The 20,175-nt window shown below is 39.7% G+C and overlaps 1 protein-coding gene across 2 annotated transcripts; it reads left to right on the top strand.

The window, feature by feature from the left end:
* Positions 1-307: 307 nt before the first annotated feature.
* Positions 308-20,165, top strand: mest. Of its 2 annotated transcripts, none has more exons than XM_036577686.1 (12): positions 308-494; positions 1,733-1,919; positions 5,673-5,752; positions 6,500-6,577; positions 8,209-8,345; positions 9,675-9,733; positions 10,667-10,707; positions 10,804-10,874; positions 11,031-11,132; positions 11,861-11,937; positions 16,546-16,609; positions 18,555-20,165. In XM_036577686.1, exons 1-12 carry the CDS (start codon positions 474-476, stop codon positions 18,670-18,672), a joined length of 1,035 nt encoding a protein of 344 aa, XP_036433579.1. In that variant the 5' UTR covers positions 308-473; the 3' UTR covers positions 18,673-20,165. The 2 variants fall into 2 exon arrangements, with proteins under 2 accessions (XP_036433579.1, XP_036433580.1); XM_036577687.1 differs by having other exon boundaries at positions 308-498.
* Positions 20,166-20,175: the final 10 nt, after the last annotated feature.

Raw genomic sequence — 20,175 nt, 5'->3', positions numbered from 1 at the left:
AATCAAAGGCCCAATCTCACTTTGCTGCCTACTCCCTATATAGTGCGCTATGTAAGTTATGACACTCTGGCTTCTACACTCAGAGTCCACTATCAGTCCAGTATGGAATTGCACACGTGTGGCTGAATCCCAGGTGGATGTCTGTTAGACACATCATGCGCCGTTCAGGTCCAGGAGGCAGTATTCCAATTCACACATAGTGCCCTACGTAGGGAGCAGGGAGCCATTTGAGATTCGGCCGAAGTGTAATTTGCCATCCGCCCCGCAAGGCGGCCTGTGTGCACTCCGTCTTCTGCTTCAGCAAAGATTGTGTTTGGCGTCAGCGAGAGACCTTCGGCTTCTCGGCTTAGTTCGGGCTCAGACTCGGCGCGCCGAGCGGTTCTGTCACAGCAAGGCGACCACCGGACAGACAGCTTCACCCCACCGGGCGGAGAGGAGCCCCGCGGTGAGGAGAAGGTGGAGAAACGCAGGGTATGAGTCGCCGCAGCTCGGCTGTAGGTACTGACAGACACTCCATACAGACAGCGTTAACGGAGCTAATCTCGTCTAAGCCCATTAGAGTCGCTAAATTGGCTCAGCTTCTTCGAATTTCCCCGTTCCACCTTAAACAGCACGGCAGTTACATTCTGGCGCCTCAGAGTAAGTGCTGCACCATTTAAGTTGGAACAGGAAAATCCCACCTTAAATGGTGCTTTTAAAAAAAATCCCCGTTCCACCTTAAATTGTGCAATAGCGAGTGTTGTAGTTACCATTTAAGGTGGAACGGGAACATTCCGCCTTAAATGTTGCTTTTAAAATCTTCGCGTTCCGCGGTAACTGCTGCGCCATTTAAGGTGGAACGGGAAAATGTACCTTTAAAAATGTGCTTTTAAAATTTAACTGCACCGTTTAAGGTGGAATTTCCCGTTCCACCTTAAACGGTGCAGCGGCAACTATTGTATCAGTTAAGATGGAACAAGAAAATTCCACCTTAAATGGTGTTTTTAAAATCTTCGTTCCCCCTTAAATGATGCAGTGGTAACTGTTGAACTATTTAAGGTGGAACGGGAAAATTACCCCTTAAATAGTGCTTTTAAATTTTTTACCATTCCACCTTAAATGGTACAGCAGAAACTGAGGAAAATTTAATCTTAATGGTGCTTTTAAAATCTTCCCGTTCCACCTTAAACTGTGCTGCAGCGACTGTTATACCATTTAAGGTGGAACAGGAAAATTTTACCTCAAATAGTGCTTTTAAAGTCTTCCCGTTCCACCTTAAATGGTGCAGTGGTAACTTATTGTATCAGTTAAGGTGGAATTGGAGAATTTCCCCTTACATAGTGCTTTTAATTTTTTTCCCGTTCCACCTTCAATGATACAACAGTAACTGTGGAACGGAAAAATTTCACCTTAAATAGTGCTTTTAAAGTCTTCCAGTTCCACCTTAAATGGTGCAGTGGCAACTGTTGTATCAGTTAAGGTGGAATGGGTCAATTCCACCTTAAATATTGCTTTTAAAATCTTCCCGTTCCACCTTAAATGGTGCAGCAGTTACATCCTTGTGTCTCAGAATGTAACTTCTGCACCATTTAAGGTGGAACGGGAAAATTCAAACGAAGCAGGCGGATAGGAAGCCGACTTCAGCCTCGTCTTCTGCCCGTTTATAACGTGACTGTCTCCTTCTGGAGTTCGCTGGCAGGTGAGCAGCAGGTCTTACAGGTGTGCTGTATCTCTGTGCCGTGTGTCTGTGCAGGGTGGGCTGGAGGGCGGGATGACGATGATGATGGGGAGGGAGTGGTGGCTGCACGTGGCGCTGCTGTGCATTCCCCTTCTGGCCGTCTACCTGCACATCCCTCAGCCTCAGCTCTCCCCAGCCCTGCACACCTGGCGCTCCTCGGGACGCGTCTTCAGCTTCCGAGGGAACGACATCTTCTACAAAGGTGAGCTGGCTTTATAGGAGTACTCAGACCCTTCACTCAAAGGGGAATCCCACCACTATTTCAAAATTTCTGAGAAATTCAGTCATTGAGAGTCGTTCAGAGCGTTTTGGTGTGAAATGATTGACTGTAGACTCAAATTTCTTTACAGTGGTGGTGACAGAAACCAGGCGTTGCCATGACTACAACAAAAATATAGACGTGAAGTAGAAGTCCGACTTTGATCTGAGATCACTTCCAACTATATTATCTACAGTTAGTCTATTATCTGGTACGCTCTTAAAAAAGGACGGTACTTCAAGGGTTCTTTAGTAAAGAAAACGGTTCTATACAGAACCGTGAACACTCAAAGAACTCCTTGCATGATTAAACAGTTCTTTGCATCAAGAAAGCGCTGTGTAGCTTCAGATTGATGGAAAATTTGCATGAATGTGCTAAAGAGGGTTCTATAGAGAACCTTTTTGAAAAGAGTTTGACTTCGTAACAATAGAAGAACACTTTTGGGTGCTATAGAGAACCATCTACAGCACATTTTCCATCAGTCTGAAGACCCTTTTCATGATACAAAGAACTCCTTAATCATGCAAAGGGTTCTTTGAGTGTTCATGGTTCTATATGGAACCATTTTCTTTACTGAAGAACCCTTAAAGCACCATAGGATATGGACTGCAAAAGTGTATTGTGGAATCAAAACAAAAGTGTGCATGTTTGTTGTGTGTTCAAATGAGACTGCACCAACACTGCTAAAGGGGAATTCCACCAATTTTTCAAAAGTCGTTCATAGTTGTTTGATGTGAAATGTTTCATTGTAGAGAAACTTACCGGCTTCTTCACGGTGGTGGTGATAGGAACCAGGTGTCACCATGACTACAACACAATTATAGCCATTTTATTTACTATCCAAAACCACCAGTGAACCTACACGAGTCTTCTGAGTTTATATGGAACGTTGATCATGATAAAATAGTGATAAATGAAGTGATTAAAAAATATGTTTTCGGCTCCCGAGTGGCGCAACCGTCTAAGCGTTGACCCTATCATCAGATCGTGAGTTCGATCCCTGGTGATGCTACAGCCGTCCGTAGCCGGGAGTCCGAGAGAGCACAATTGGCCTCGCTCTCTCTGGGTGGGTGGGATGGTCCCTCCTTCTCCCCCCATCACTCAGCGCGATGCCAGTCAGCGCAGGCGTCTGTTAGCTGACGTAACAGATCTGGCGGTTGGCGCTTTCCTCCGAGCGCGTTCGGCTGTCCAGTGACGTTGTGTGAGTGGCAGTTCGAAAAGAAGCGGTGGTTGGCTTCACAGGTCTCGGAGGAAGCCTGTGTTAGCCTTCGCCCTCCTAGCGTTGATAGCATCGCGTGATTGGGGGAGTCCTAACTAGCGGGTGGAATTGGAGACGACTAAATTGGGGAGAAAATCGGGGTAAAAATTAAAAAAATATATATGTATGTTTTGCCTTTTGCCTTACATCCTGCTATTAATATATTTTAAAAAAGGATTTTAGACCGAAATCTTCTCAAAGCTCTCGGGAAAACAGTGTCTTAGGCATCACGCAGTGAATTCATAACCATTTCATGTAGTAACTTTCTGTGAGGGAGCTTTTAGAGGTGGACGTCTGGTTCCTATCACCACCACTGTGAACAGTTCTGACTCTGTAAGTTTCTCTAGGACAGAGCGTTTCACACCAAACCACTCTGAACGACTCTGTTTACATTTTAACCATTTGGTTATGCAGTAAACATCAAAACATGCTTAAAGGGGAATTCCAGGGGAATTCAACAGTGTGGTTTGATATGAAATGGTTCATTTGTAGGGAAACTTACAGACTCAGATTTCTTTACAGTGGTGGTGATAGGAACCAGGGGTCACCATGTCTACAAATATAGACATTTTATTTATAATCGGAAACCAAAAGTGAACCCACATCTGTCTTCTCAGTTTTTATATGTGATGTTGAGAATGGTACAGTAATTTTACCTTACAGTACCAACATGTAGCTCCCCACCATGAATATGCTTCACCACAGTGGTCATCAACCTCCTCCTGGAGATCAGCCTTCCTGTAGAGTTTAGTTCCAGCCTGCATCTAATAAGCTGCCCCACCCCCTTACTTAACACTAATGCATCTGATCCAGCCAATCAGGGAAGGGAATTAGGAAGAGGTTAATTAGCTGGAGCAGGTACAGCAGATTAAGGTTGGATCTAGACTCTGTAGTAAGGTAGATCTCCAGGAACAAGGTTGGGGATTGCTGCTCTACAGAATGTCGCTGCTGTCGGAACAAAACCTCGTATCTCCATTTTTGTTGTTTTTCAGTTTTTGGCATATTTTGAAAATGCCTGTTGCTCTTTACATTGTGTGTAAATTTCATGATGAATGGACCAAAAGAAACGGCGAGAATTACTTGGAGAAAAAGTCTGGTTCCATTGACTTACATTAAAAGTGAAGTATGTTTTTTCCTTCTTTTGGAGATAAGAGGTTTTGTTCTGACAGATATGTTTGAAGCCAACAGTTCATCTCAAACTATTGGGAAACAATGTGTCAGAAAATAGGCCGTGTATTCATAACCATTTCATGTAATAACTTTCTGTGAGGCATTAAACTCTTCAGACGTCTGGTTCCTATCACCATCACTGTGAATGATTCTGACTCAGCATCAGACCTCTCAGAATGACTTTGTTGACATCTTAACAAATAAATGATATGGAAATTTTGAAGGGTCAGAAATAAATTTTGAATGGAAAAACTTTTGAAAATTTGTTGGTATGAAGGGGAATTCTTCTGTGTTATGCTCCAGAATTATTGTGAGTCAGTTATCTATAAAAATAAATAAATAAATAAAAGACACAGCTTTTCACTCAGGCTAACTGGTGGTATCTGATTCTCTTGTGCTAACAGACTAAAATGTTCAGTAGCTCAAAGGAAAGTGTAGAAGCACACAGGAGCATGTTTTAAAATGTTTTGTTATTCAGTAATAAGTTTCCTGTACACAGCGTTTGAGAACTGACAAAGTATGAATTAGGGCCAATTTAAAACCCAAAAAATGATTCTGGAAACAGTGTTTGCATTAAACAAACCAGTGAAATCTTTAAATAAAGGGGCAGGCTTTCATGTGTACTGTGTCAGAGGTTTTAGTGACAAACGCTGACCATTTAGATGAGCTAGTCAGGAGCTACATCAGATGCTGAGGAGGACTCATTGTCTTCAACATGAGATCCTCCAGCAAACGTTTATTAAACAGTACAAATAATGATGCGTACAGTTCAATCTCTGAAGCTGGTTATCAATAAAGTAAGGAAAGCTAACTTAGCTAGATAATTGTTTTGCAGATAAAGTTTATCATACCTTACTGCAAATAAGTCTGCTAATAGTTTAGTCATTGAGCTGTGAGTTTATTCTTCCACTTAATCCAAAACCTTTTCAGCTTCAGGAACGAAATAAAAACAGCTCCACTCTCCAGGTGATCAGGACAGTGCGAGTCAGGCATTACATGTTCCTCAGTAACACCTTTCTACAATTTCTTCCTCTAATTAGAGCTGGGCGACGTGGCAAAAATGCTATATCACGACACTTGGAGAAGTTTTCATCATACACGTCCCAATATTTATTTTTTCTTACATCTGACGAGTGGAACAGACAAAGTAGTGCCAAATTAAAAAAAAAAAACTGAATACAATCATTTTTATTCAACATTATACATACTGTGCTGCAATAGTTTAGTTAAACAGGACTAATTCTGCTCTCTTTTCAATCAAACGGCAGATTCGTTTGGTGCTGTGGGGAGCTCTGATGTGGTGGTCCTCCTTCATGGTTTTCCCACCTCAAGCTATGATTGGCACAAGGTAAGCAGATTTGGAGCTAATTTTAGTAGTTAGGAAGTGCCAGTGTTTCAGACAAGTGTTGAAAATGACACTGTATAATCCTTCCAATAACATCTGTCTTCTCTGATAACATCCAGATGTGCGCAGTGTTTTAAATAGACATTTAGACAGGTTCACTGTGAAACCTGTGTGTAACTTCACCAATGTGTAACATTTATTTGTAGGATTTGTAGATTATATGGTAGACCCTGTTTACTCCTGGCGTTACTCTGCCTCCTGGGTGGTCCGATCTGGAGTGGTACATGCTAAGTACAGGTGTGAAAGGGGTCCAGTGTGTCTCTGAGATGCACTGATCACTTAAACCACCTTCAGAGATAATCGAGGACACACATGACAACATAACATTGTAATATGAATGCTAAAGAGTCTCAACGCGTCCACCTCAATCAGCTGCGTCATCACAGCAGAGATGAAAGCGGCTGCGATGGTAATTTTTGCTCTTCTCTCCTGTTTGGAGGACTGCACTGGAGACGCATTGGAGAGCCATGGAAATGCCAGGTGTAAATGGCTAAGCATCTCACTGTCCACTTTTGGTCAGATGACTTGAGACAGATGTCATTGCAGAGTGTGACCAGGGCCTTAGATTGACGTTTCAGAGCAGGAACATTAAATGTGTTTTAATATTCATTAGATGGTAATTTTTGACATAATCTTTGTCTTTTATGTTGGTTTATAATAATGAAAACAATGTCTTCACTTGTTTCGTAGATCTGGGAGCCACTGAATCAGCGCTTTAACAGAGTCATTGCACTTGACTTCCTTGGCTTTGGCTTCTCTGATAAGCCTGTAAGCTTGTTACCGTCACTATTACACTATTAGCAGTGAGGATAATAACACTACTGTTTAATTTACTGTTCATCCATGATCAAGAAGTCACTTTCTCCATAATGCAAAAAATTTGGGATGCTGTGTAGAATGTAAATAAAAATAGAATGCAATGATGTGCAAATCAGGTAAACCATATTTTTGAAGGAAAATAGTATAAAGACAACAAGTCAAATGTTGAAACTGAAAAAAAAATGTTTTTTTGAAAAATATGTGCCCATTTTGAATTTGATGCCAACAACACATTCCAAAAAAGTTGGGACCGGGGCCTGTTTACCACTGTGTTTCATCACCTCTTCTTTAAACAACACACTGCTGTAGTTTTGAAAGTGAAATGCTTTCTCATAATTGGTTGATACAGGATTTCAGCTGGTCAACATTTCAGGCTCTCCTTTGTTTTATTTTTCATTTCGTAATGGGCCAAATGCTTAAAGTGGTGACCGGTCTGGACTGCAGGCAGGCCAGTTTAGCACCCAGACTCTTTTACTATGGAGCAATGCTGTTGTAATACATGCAGAATGTGGTTTGACAGTGTCTTGCTGAAATAATCAAGACCTTCCCTGAAAAAGACGTCGTCTGGATGGCAGCATATGTTGCCAAAACATGTATATATCATTCAGCATCAATGGTGCCTTCACAGATGTGCACGTCGCCCATGCCTTTAGCCCAGGGGACACAGTGTCCATGATTTCCAAAAAAACTTTCAAATGTTGATTCATCAGACCACAGGACACTTTTCCACTTCCCCTCAGTCCATTTTAAATGAGCTTGGGCCCAGAGAAGGTGGCAGCATTTCTGGATTCTGTTTATATATGATTTCTTCTTTGCATTTTAGAGTTTTAACTTGTATTTGTGGATGCAGTGATGAACTGTTTTCACAGACAGTGTTTTTCAGAAGTGTCTCTAAACCCATGCCGTGATTTCCTCTGCAGAATCATGTCTGTTTATAATGCAGTGCCACCTGAGGCCCAAAGATCACGGCCAGCAAATACTGGTTTTTGGCCTTGTCCCTTACATACAGAGATTTCTCCAGATTCTCTGGATCTTTTAATGTTATTATGTACCGTAGATGATGAAAAGCAAAAGTTCTTTGCTATTTTATGTTGAGAAACGTTATTCTTGAATTGTTGCACTATTTGATCGTGCAGTGTTTCACAGAGTGGTGAACCCCTCCTCATCTTTACTTCTGAAAGACTCAGCCTCTCTGAGATGCTCCTTTTATGCCCAATCATGTTACTGACCTGTTGCCAATCAACCACCAGGTGGTGTTTTGCATTACACCACTTTACCAGCCTTTTGTTTCCCCCGTCCCAACTTTTTTGGAACGAGTTGTTGCCATCAAAATCAAAATGGGCAAATATTTAAAAAAAATAAATAAAATTTCTCAGTTTCAACATTTGATATGTTGTCTTTGTACTCTTTTCAATGAAATATAGGGTTTAAATGATTTGCACATCATTGCATTTTGTTTTCATTTACATTTTGCACAGCGTTCCAATTGCATTTTTTGGAAATGGGGTTGTATCTTGCATTAATCTGTAGTTCATTCAGGTCAAATCGGATTAATTCGGCTTGCTGCCCTTGTGTTTCAGAGGCCGCATCGGTATTCCATCTTTGAGCAGGCGAGTGTGGTAGAGGCCTTGATCACTCATCTGGGCCTCACCGATCAGAAGGTCAATCTTCTCTCGCATGATTATGGAGATACTGTTGCACTGGAGCTGCTTTACAGGTGAACAAATGACCTTTTTTACACATTACTTTCATATTCTACTGCAAGTGCTGTGTGTCATTGAATGCTGTTTAAGTAGACTGTGAAGATGTGAAGATATGTTCATAATTCATTTCTACGTGACCATTTGACAAAGTGACAGTGACCAAAGTGTGTATATATATATATATATATACTTTTTTTTTTTTTCCCAACCTCTCTTTATCCCCGAGGGTCAAACAGTATTTTTATAACTGTGCCTTTAAGACCTATGTATGTAAATGGCTCCTGTTCTGATTGGCTGCTTCGTATGATGTCTTGTTCAAAAAGCATTCCGTGCTGAAACACTCCTTATATCTTCAGTGTGAATAGGCGGTGCCAAGATGCTGTTGGCTGAATAGGCAATTATATGTAAATGCACCACATCACAAAAACGATGAATTCAAAATGGCTGTTTTTGTGGCTTAGTTTACAGTGAACAGTATGATTTGAAACATTTAATTATGTTAATTATGTTAATTTTTTAAAGGAAGGAAAAGTAAACATATCATGATATGGACCCTTTCATAGTGCATGCCATTTGTGTGATTATCATTAAATAAAAAAAAAAGCAACCTTCTTTATGCAGTCTGTAGGAAACACATCTGGACTGTGATGCACAGCTCTCAGAATGTTAAGAACTGGATCTGGGTTATTCTCACAACTTGAAAAACTAAAACTTGATTCTTCTCTTTTTTTGTACAAAACAGTGATACCTAATGATTTCATTGATTTTTATATTGGTTTTAATTTTTTTTTCTTTTCTTTTCAAGTCTACACTACTGTTGGACTAAGTATTTAAAGTATTAAAGATAAATAAATAAAGTTTTTTTGTCCTTTAATATTTTTTATATATTTTTTTCTCATTACCAGCACATTGACAGCCATTGGGGTTTTTCATATAACATTTTGTTGTTGGTTTGTCTCACGTCTGTACAGTTACAAATAACAGTAAAGAGATTCAACAGTTGAAAGCACCACTGACTTAAAAATATGATGAATATCAGTAATGAGAAACACATGTACACAATGCGGTAATGAGAATTAGGGTAAAAAATGTAAAAATACTTTTAAATAGAAAAAAACGAATCGCACACACTTTTCGCTGTTCCATATTTAGCTCTAACTGACCTACTCAATTATATGTATATTTATTATCTGGATGATGACACTCAAAAATGTATGGACATGTTTAATTTCGCTGGTTGTGGCTCTCAGACTGAAGAGGAGACTATCTGAAGTACAGCTACGACTGAATGTGTACATGATTTGCTTGTTCGTGCTTGTTCACATGCAATATTAACCACACAGGAGTGACCACAATCGAACTGGACATCTGGCCATAAACAGCCTCTGCCTTTCAAATGGAGGTACCTTCCATTCTTATTTATATCAACTATATACAGTTGTGTGCCAAAGTTTGTGCACCCCTGGTCATGGCACATTTTTGAGTTTCTAAGTGAAAAATAATATCACCTCTACTGAGAAACACACTTCTGCACATCTTAATGCACAGTTACTGTTTATTTGCTGAATTTGTCATGCTGGGAAAAAATTAAAAATAAAATATTGTTTGTGAAAAGTTAATTGCAGATTTTGTATTTTATGTTTTATCCCCAGTGTGTTAAAATAAATAGAAACTTCGCACTAATTTGCAGAAAAGTGCTATAGTAGTGAGCTCTCTTTGTTAGCTTATTTTCATGTAATTAGTTAGGGGTGTTTAAACTTTTGCATACATCTGTCCCAGTTTAGTGTGTTAACCTTTGCACTGTGGCACTTTATCACATCATGCAAGAATGCAGTAGCTGCTCTGCTAAATACAGTGCACTGTTAGAAATTAAGGTTCTGTTCAGGTACATTTTCCATTCATCAAGGTACAAACAGTGTAAATGTTCCCTCAAAGGTACAACAGTGGTTTTAAGGTCTGATTGTGAACCTTAAATAAGTTTATCCTGGTGAAAAGTTCGTATTTGTACCTTTTCATAACCGAATGTTTTAAAACAGAACAGTAAAATAAAAGCCTGGAGACGAGACGGGGTGTGTGGAGTCAGTACAGCTTAGAACATATCATTTCAGTGGATTATGGTTCAGTTATGTTCCCTGACTAAAGGTACTGAGATGTACCCTTGAGGGTTCCACCCCAGTGACTGCCCCAGTGCAGTTGAGTACCTTTATTTCTGAGAGTGTACTGCTTTTAATATATGAGGTCATGGACCGGCAACAATAAGTTATTACACCTAATAAATGAACAATGAATAAATCACTGTTCCCTCAGTAACTACTGATATCTTTATCGTTAAAAGGTATATTCCCAGAGACTCATTACCCAAGATTGATGCAAAAGGTATGTCCAGATTTCTAGCACCATCCATAACACTGTATATATTTGAAAAAAAATTAAAAACACAAAACAGTTCATCTGTTATATTGGTGTCTGTAGATCCTGAAGGACTCCGGCTTCATTTCTCCTCTACTTACACGTCTTATAACCTTCCATCTCTTTTCTAGAGGGTGAGTGGACTTTTCTGAATACACAACATTGTGCTTTGGTTTATATCTGTCTCATTAATGTCATATTGAGCACGTCCTACAGAGCTGACCTGACAGATTGAGAGGATTTGTTTATGATTAATCTGTTGTGTTTAATTGTATCTCTGTGACTGGCAGGATTGGAGATGTGTTTGGTCCGTATACCCAACCGACTGAAGCCGAGTACTGGGACATGTGGACAGGCATTCGCTTTAACGATGGAAACTTGGTCATGGACAGGTAAATAGTGAAGTGTGAGAAATCGATCCTGCTGCTCTGGTAGCTTGGATTTCGTTGCTACACTGCAAAAAAAGCCATCCATAACAGCTGTGTCATAAATGAGACGTGAATGCTTATATTAAGCAAAAAAAAATTCTACCAGTGGGGTAAACAAATTTTACTGTGAAATAAGCATTAATATCTAGTTCTTCACATCACCAGGCCTAAATATCTTAAAACTTGTAATACAAGCTACTTGTTGAGCATATAAATCTCTGTATGAATGAAATGTCAGCACTAATACATGAAATGGCAAATTAAAATGTTAAAACTGAATTTGAATTTTCATTTTGTGCCCATTTAATTCAAATATAGGAATATGTTGCCATTTTACATATTACATTTTCATTTTAATTTAGCCACTCATGCGCTTCCATATTTAAACAGCCTTGTCTGTCATTGTTTTCTGGTTTGAAAATGGAAACGCGTTGGGTCGCAGTGATTTCTGGCCAAGTTCTGCTGCTGAAGTCGACACTTATGTTCACTCCGTTCTTCATCCGTCTGAGAGCTCATCTAACACCCTTCCCTTGAGCTAATAAAGTAATGGAACAGCCCTTAAGATGGGGTTGGGGGTTTCTCAGAGGTGGAATGACGAGGCCAAGTGGACGAGGGTTTGTTAAACTGGGACTGAAATGGATGGTATGCTAGTAGTGATGAAGTGTCTGCTGTTTCTTTCTCTTTCTGTCTAGTATATTGCAATATATAAACCAAAGACTGAAGCACAGAGACAGATGGGTGGGAGCACTTACCTCTACGTCAACCCCATGTGAGTATATCCACCATACACAAACTAACCCAGCCATTAATAAGACAACTAAGAGTTAACAAAACAAAGGCTGATATGTACGTTATTGTGCTGTTGTTATTATAATAGGTGTTCCTAGTGTTCCACACGTGCCACTCTGGCCAGTGTAGTAACCATTAAAGTAAATAAACTCCACTCTGAAGTAAGGAAGGTTTGGGACGGAGACCAAGCGAGTCTTTGGTAAAAGGGCCTGTGAGGCTAAGAGGTTTATTCCACTGAAAATCTTTCGAGGAACTGATTAGCCTCATCTGCACCCACATGCCGGGCCACCAGAGTGGCCTTGTGAACTATACACAGTTTCTGTGCCATATGTCAACCCCTACATAACCTACACAGTAGTTTCATAGTGGTGAATAATTCATATTTATTGTTATTGTGATAAATTATGTCACAATATGCTTTTTTTAATTGTTAGTATTTAAAAAGAAAAGTTGTTTGATTACAAAGAAAGCATAATTAGTCATATTTGATTGGATTTTGTATATACAAATTTGGATTTGTAGTGTTTTACAGTATTTTTCAAAAATGTGGCACTACTAACACTACCGTCTGTTCTAAACATAGATTTACATGCCTAGATGCTGCGTTGCCTGTTGTTCTCTATCTGAGGCGATACGTCTGCACGTCCGCCATGTTAGAAAGGTCAAGATCCGCTTGTGAACAGATTCACTTGTATTGGGAGACGAAGAGTCTCAGGATTAAATCAGCCACAACTTCCTTATTACTCAACCGATTTTCACCAAATCTGTTTTGTTATAATCCTCAGACACAGAATAATCTGGGCTGTTCGGACTGCTTTTGGTAGATTTTATTTCTTTAATATCTGATCTTGCTAATTAGATGTCCGGACCAGCAGGAAAGTATTCACTCTGCATTCAGTTTAGCGCTCCGGTAGAAACACAATCACACACATCAGCAAATCCATCAATGTGTGAATCTAATCTTAATACACATAAAAATAAAATAAACCCCCAAAACTCAGCAAGAAGGGCTCAGCTGAAGTTCCTATTCGTCAGCTTCTTGTTCGATTTTCCTGTTCCACCTTAAATGGTGCATCAGCCAGCTTCTTGTTCGATTCTCCTGTTCCACCTTAAATGGTGCATCAGCCAGCTTCTTGTTCGATTTTCCTGTTCCACCTTAAATGGTGCATCAGCCAACTTCTTGTTTGAATTTTCCCGTTCCACCTTAAATGGTGCATCAGCCAGCTTCTTGTTCGATTTTCCTGTTCCACCTTAAATGGTGCATCAGCCAGCTTCTTGTTCGAATTTTCCCGTTCCACCTTAAATGGTGCATCAGCCAGCTTCTTGTTTGAATTTTCCCGTTCCACCTTAAATGGTGCATCAGCCAGCTTCTTGTTCGATTTTCCTGTTCCACCTTAAATGGTGCATCAGCCAGCTTCTTGTTCGATTCTCCTGTTCCACCTTAAATGGTGCATCAGCCAGCTTCTTGTTCGATTTTCCTGTTCCACCTTAAATGGTGCATCAGGCAGCTTCTTGTTCGATTTTCCTGTTCCACCTTAAATGCTGCTTCAGCCAGCTTCTTGTTCGATTTTCCTGTTCCACCTTAAATGGTGCAGCAGTTACGTTCTGGTGCCTGAAGCTGCACCATTTAAGGTGGAACGGGAAAATTCGAACAAGAAGCTGGTGAATAAGAAGCTGACTTCAGGTTTGTGTAAGAAGGTGCTAACGCTAATCTATTATGAATATTTACACTGATTAAGGAATGATATAACCACAAAGCTTTAACCATCACTGTAAATAAATAACTACTATATAAGGTTAAGATCCTGAATAGACTATTAAATGAAATAAGCTTCATATAAAACCAGAGGAAAAACAATCACATCAACAGGTTCTCTGTGCCTCATTAACCACACGGCCATATCTACACAAACACCACACAAACAATACGCATCACACAGACATGAGATCACTGCGTTCCCTCCGTTATATAATCCTATCCCACTTTCTGAGAGCAACATTCTTGAAATAGTGTAATTTTGGACAGTATCTTTCTTAAACTGCTGCTCTGTAATGGTACTGAATGCAGTCCATCAGCAATGTTGACAGGCCCAAAATGGCGGTGCCATTGACGGGCCTAGCTGGACCCAACGCAGCATCTAGATATGTATATCTATGGCTTTAAATGTGAGAAAAAATAAATATTGTGTATCGTGATATTACATTTTTGCCATCTCACCCCTCTCGAATTCATAGTAGTTGCTGGATAATAATCTTGCAATTAATACCTGAATAATAAGCCTCAAGTTAAGGGCTGAACATTGTCTGACATTAATTCAGCTGAGCATTGTGTTGCAAACTTGCCCTGCAAATTCACAACCTGCCTGGAGCCTGCAGGGTCCTCCAGAATGTGATCAAAACTAATAGCCCTTCTGTTTATTGTCTTAATGGCTTAATTCAGTTAATTACTTAGTTTGCTGTTGCACAAAATGAAGCCACTTATCTGATAAAGAGCCCTTCTAGTCCTTTTTTACTGTGCGCTTTTTTTTAAGAGACAGCTGGAGGAGACAATATAGTTTATCTAGAAAACCTCTGCAGCACTACTGCCGATGTTCAGCACCATCCAATCAGATTATCCTCAAACTACTGTAAACTCCAGCCTTCCTACCTCACATCACTGACCAGTTTAACTGAAGTGAAACTGAACTGGGGTTCAACAGAGTCAGGCCAAGTTTCAGCTTCACAAAACCTTAACAAACGGAATGACTGTTAACAACTTTAATCCAGATTTAAACACTCAGGCTGGGATTAATCCTCGAGCGTGTGCACATGAAAGCATGACGTTTATGACAAACGTCCAGCCGCGTGAAACACAGACAAGTTTTTTCAATGAAGGCAACAGAAATTTATGTAAATATGTGAAAAGCAAAGTGTTTATACCAGCAAAATCAGCACTAATATAATAATAATTAAAAACTGGATCTATGTAGCACCTTTTACACGTTAAAATGCAGCTCAATGTGCTTTACAATGACAAAAGGCAAATAAAAGCCAGCATAAATGAGAAACTAGAAAACAGAGAAGGTAAAAACAGAGGAAAAGAGTAGAAAAGTAAAACAAATTCTAAACAAATTCATACACTGATCTACTGTTAGTAATATTTGCTTTATATTCCTAACATCTGTGTGGTATAATTTGTTTCCTGTGCTAAAAGATTATATTTGTTGCCACGTTACGAAGATTAAAAGTCATGTGTCCACCTCCTTCAGTCTCTGGCCACATTCACACAGCAGGTAAAAAGTGGCCCAAATCTGATTTTCTCACCAAATCAGATTTTTTTGTTTGGCTGTTCACATTATCTTTTAAATGTGATCTGTATGCGACATCAGTCTGAACAGATCAGCTCCTAAACTGAGCCGCATGCAAAAGAACAGCGTCACGCTGCTTCACGGCTCATCCAGAGGTAAACAATCACGACCGCCAACGAACGTCAGTCGCGCCCGGAGGATCAGCTTCATCTTCACCAGCATCACAGGAGCCATCATGAAGCTTCACTGACTAATAGCTGGGCTCATCACCCAGAATGTGTTGGAGTTCGCCGTAAAAAGGGCGCGGTCACTTCTTTGGTTCGCGTCTTTGGATTCTTTAAACTCTGCTTTCAGGCTTTTAACTATTCTTTGACGCTGCAGCCTCGTTCTCCTACGGCCGCATTCGGCGGGTTTTGGATGAGTCTCTAATAATTTTTTGTACAAAAACATCAGCCTAAATGTTTGAGGTCTCAGCAGCGCAAAATTATGATGAATGTGGAGTTGGATTGACGAAAAAGTCTGATCCGAAATCAGATTGTAATTTCAGTACCACATAATTTCAGTGCCGGAATTTCACTACCACATATGAAAGCGTCTCAAATCGGAACTGAAAATGTCAGATTCAGTGTGTTTATCTGTTCACACTGACACACAGACGCACATCTGTGTCACATATAAAGAAAAAGATCGGATTTGGGCCACTTTTACCTGCTGTGTGAACAAAGCCTATGATTGGTCAGACGCTCAGCCTTGATTGGTCCAAGAGCTGTTTACAACCCGAAATCCTGAACTTATCTGGTCTGCGCAGTTCATCAGACTGTATTGTAAACTATTTACATTTTCATCAAGTTTCAGGACTGGAGCTCTGCTCCGGCTCCCTCCAGCCCAGTTTAACCCCAGACCAAGACCACACTCCCAATATCGGTTCCCACTTGGCAAACTGTAATAGAGGAATACTGTACAGCAGAGCTGCATGACCAACAACTGGCAGTGATTTTGACTGATACCATGAGGAGAAAAGCTTCCCCCAGCTTATTTCTAAATACACCAACACCTGAGCACTGCTGCGTAATCCATACTGACACGAGACAGTTGTAGGTAACTGTTTACACTCACAGGCAGCTCCTTCTCAGTAGAGGATTTCAGAGCAGGAGGAACTGCACTTCCTGCTCTGTGGCTACACATCCTGTTTCCTATTTAGACGAAACAATGGTGATGTGAAATGAACTACATTTGACGCAAATGTTATTAGTTATTGGTAATAATATGGTAATTACATTTTTGTTTTATTTGTCTTTCAGTGCATATGATCTATGGACCTCTAGATCCAGTTAACCCCCACCCCCAGTTCATTCATCTCTACCAGTAAGTGCTTCGGGGTCTGTGATGTGTGCTGTTTATTCTGTACATACAGTCGTAGCAAAGTTTGGACACACCCTGATCAAATGACATGTTTTGTTGATTTTTTGATCAACAAAAATAAGTGAAAATAAGTTCACATCCTCCAGAGAGAGCACACTTAAATATGGCATTTTTCTGCAAATTTTAGAGCAAAATTTTGATTTATTCGCTGATATGTGCCGTAATATTTTTGCCATGTTTTATGTGTTATTTTTTTCCCAATATGTTAAATTCAGTAAATAAGCAGTAATCATGCATTAAAGTGTGTTCTCTGTAGAGGACGTGTTCACTTAATTTCACTTAAAAATGGACAAGGTTTTCTTCCGACAACAGCGAGAAGTTTGGGCATCCCTGACCAAAGTCCATGTTTTACTGACTTTGTCATTTTTCAGTTTTTGACATCATTTGAAAATACCTGTTGTTCTTTACCTTGTGTGTGAATTTCATGATGAATGGACCAAAAGAAACGGCTCAGAATGACTTGGAAAAAAGTCTGGTTCCATTGACTTACATTAAAACTAAAGCATGTTTTTTCCTTCTCCTGTAAAGTTGTATGAGGTTTTCTTGAGGTTTTCTTCCAACAGCAGCGTTTTGTTTATACTATGCATTATATCTGCTGATGCTGATACATAAACATTTATCAAAGGTAAAAAATTTGGATTATTACAGAAACATATTTATTAAGGTAGGGTTACAAATGCAGTAAAGTAAATAAAATGCAGATATTTTAGTGCAGTAACCCAGCACAATAAATGTTTCATTGAATATCTTTTGAAATATTATTAAAATCTAAATCTGTTCAGTGCCAATTTTTTAAGCAGGTATCCTACTGATACCAATTCTGATATATATTATGACAGTCATACTTTACAAACAGGCACTTAAGAATGCCAGCTGACCGTACCGTACTGTCGGTGTTACACTACACAACTTTTACCCTAATTCTAGCCCTGATTCTCAGTCTGGCCGAGTCTGAGCTGGTCGGCTCTGGTCTGCAGATTTTTGGGTCAGTCGGAGTCGACGGTTGGAGAGAGAATCGAGTTGTGTGTGAGGGGCACAGAGTCAGATCTTTGGCCTCCCAAACATTAGATTTTTTTGACCCGACTCTGAGCGTAAACTAGTGTAAACAGGTCAACGACTCAATCTGGCCAGACTCCTGCAACAACCAATGGAAACTGAGAGTGTGAAAGAAGAAAATACAGCAAGTAAACAAAGAAAAATGGCAAAAAGTCAGTCAGGTGTGGAGCGAAGCTGTTTAATGAGCTGAGTTTAAGGCACAATCGAGTTTACGTACATTTAAAACTCTAAAAAACACCAACTGATCACGTTTTTAAATCAGTGAGCCTCATTTAAACATGTTTACCTGCTGCTTCTTTACTGTGTCAGCGCAAATGGCAGGGAAAACAGCAGCAGCGAGCAGCAATATGTTTGTTTATTTGCGTCTCCTAGTAACGAGAGAAATTGTTTAGTGTGTGATTCCCCAGTATTTCAGTCGCCCCAAAAAAATCGGGTTGAGCTTTTTAGACCCCGTCATACGTCTTTACATATTAACGTCACACACACAGGTTTAGAAAGAACTCCGGCTTAATGTTTAGTTCTCAAGTTCGGAGTCAACAAAAACTGATGAAGATATGATAAAAATAGTAGAAAAAAGGTTCACAAAAGGTTCTTTTGCTAGTTGCATGCAGTTACACATTTCCACCAGAGAGGAAAATCCCCAAATCTTACCTAGTGCAGCTTTAACAAATGCTTTGTTTATGTTTACTCCTACCATTGCAACTTCTTTATTTCATAAAGATTTCAGTGCAGTCAGTTGTTAACTGCCTTATGAAGCTAAATCAAGGTTGAGCAGCTGATGAGTGATGTGCTGGTGGAGAATAAAACGTGTTTTTCCTTTTAATACCCACAGAAAACTCGTTCAGAGGTCGACTGTGTCGATTCTGGATGAGCACATCAGCCATTACCCACAGCTTGAGGACCCTACAGGCTTCATGAACGCCTACCTCAACTTCATCAACTCTTTCTGAGCAGTTTCGTCGCTTTGACGTCGCACACTGGCTCGTTGAAGCAGATGCTCTGAGAAATCCTGGCTGAGAGACATTGTGGTATTAAGGATCACCGGTATGGATCTCTTGGGCAGAGAAAGAATATGAACAGGATTTTTAAATATTCATTTGTTGAACTTCTTGATTTGGAGTTCAACAAAACAAAACCTTTTATAGAAAATGTGATGTTAATATCTGGAACGGCAGCAGCTCCTGTATTTTACTCCGCAGATGGCCATGAACTGACCTGTGATCAGGGTCATAATTGATAAAATTGCCACTAATGGCTTATCTGACTTTTTTAGTGATCATGAGAAAATGTTTATATTGTTTATAAACGGTGGCAAATAAATAGGGCTGAACAAGTTGGGCTGAATAGTTAATTGTAATTTTTCTGACCAGAATTGTGATGAATATTAAAATTGAAATGAAATTATTTTATATAAATTGAGGTCCAGGCCTGGTGTTTTGGACAAGAAGACCTGAACCTATTGTTCTACCACTGACTACCACTTCTGGTTGTGTTATGTACACAGCACAAGGGTGTGTTTCTGCTTGGTCTGACTCATCTACAGGCGCTTCACAAGCTTTTAAGCTATAATAATTACAGCTCTTGCAAAAAATTAAAAATTGCACTCTGTCAAATTGCAATTTTGATATAAAATTATTAATCTTTCTGCCATACAAACGAAGCAATTACAACTTCATGATAAAATGGGCTTCTGACCAGATACTGACCAGCGGGACAACAAACCTCTAACCCCTTCCTTCAGCTTTACAGAAAAATGAAGTGGCAGATGTTCTGCAAGGTCAGATTCTCACCAGCCAAGTTAAAGATCACTGGGTCTCATTTACCAACGTCTTCCTGAGTTTTTTCTTTATGTTCTTGAGGAAGGTCCTACGAAAAAGTCTATGTCAGATTCATGTTGTGTTCTTTAAGCGCAGAACTGTTCTCACCTTTGTGCTCTTGAGTGTGTGTCGATTCTGTTCTTACCTAAGAACAAATCTGAAATAAGAAAACACTGGTAAATGTCAGATGCTGAAACTGTGTAAGTGGGTTTAAAGAAGAAATTTCTTCTTAAGCACAGTTGGTAAATGAGGCCCAGTGTTTTTTGGATATGCAAACAAAGAGAAGGATCAGTAACTCTGCTTGTTAACATCGGTGGCAATGAATGATGGAGTCAGTATAAAGTCTCATCACTCTGCATTTACATGGAGAAATGAATTGACATTGACTTCACCACATTCTGCTTCGGCTGGTCACATACGGCTCGAATTGGTTAAACTGTCCCTATAAAGTCTGTAAAGAGACGCTTGTCTCAGATGAATGTAAAGGATGGTTTAAATTAGCATGAACTGGCAACCCCTTAAGTTCCTGCGATCTCTCGATTATGTATGTATGATGGCAAGCTGAATATTAAATATACCTGGTTAAAAAAAACAATCAGCATCACAATAAAATTATCTTTTTTTAATGAATGTTTC

This window comes from Colossoma macropomum, unplaced genomic scaffold, assembly GCF_904425465.1.
Source record: "Colossoma macropomum unplaced genomic scaffold, Colossoma_macropomum, whole genome shotgun sequence".
Lineage (NCBI taxonomy): Eukaryota > Metazoa > Chordata > Actinopteri > Characiformes > Serrasalmidae > Colossoma > Colossoma macropomum.
The sequence above is the reverse complement of the archived record's forward strand: the minus strand, read 5'-3'. Positions and strand labels throughout refer to the sequence as shown.

What these genes read in the sequence shown, in the direction of transcription:
- mest (XM_036577686.1), top strand. Translation starts at nt 474, where the DNA reads ATGAGTCGCCGCAGCTCGGCT. An exon ending in GCACTGGAGCTGCTTTACAG is followed by an intron (nt 8,346 to 9,674) that starts GTGAACAAATGA and finishes TTAACCACACAG; the next exon opens with GAGTGACCACAATCGAACTG. An exon ending in CCTCTGCCTTTCAAATGGAG is followed by an intron (nt 9,734 to 10,666) that starts GTACCTTCCATT and finishes TATCGTTAAAAG; the next exon opens with GTATATTCCCAGAGACTCAT.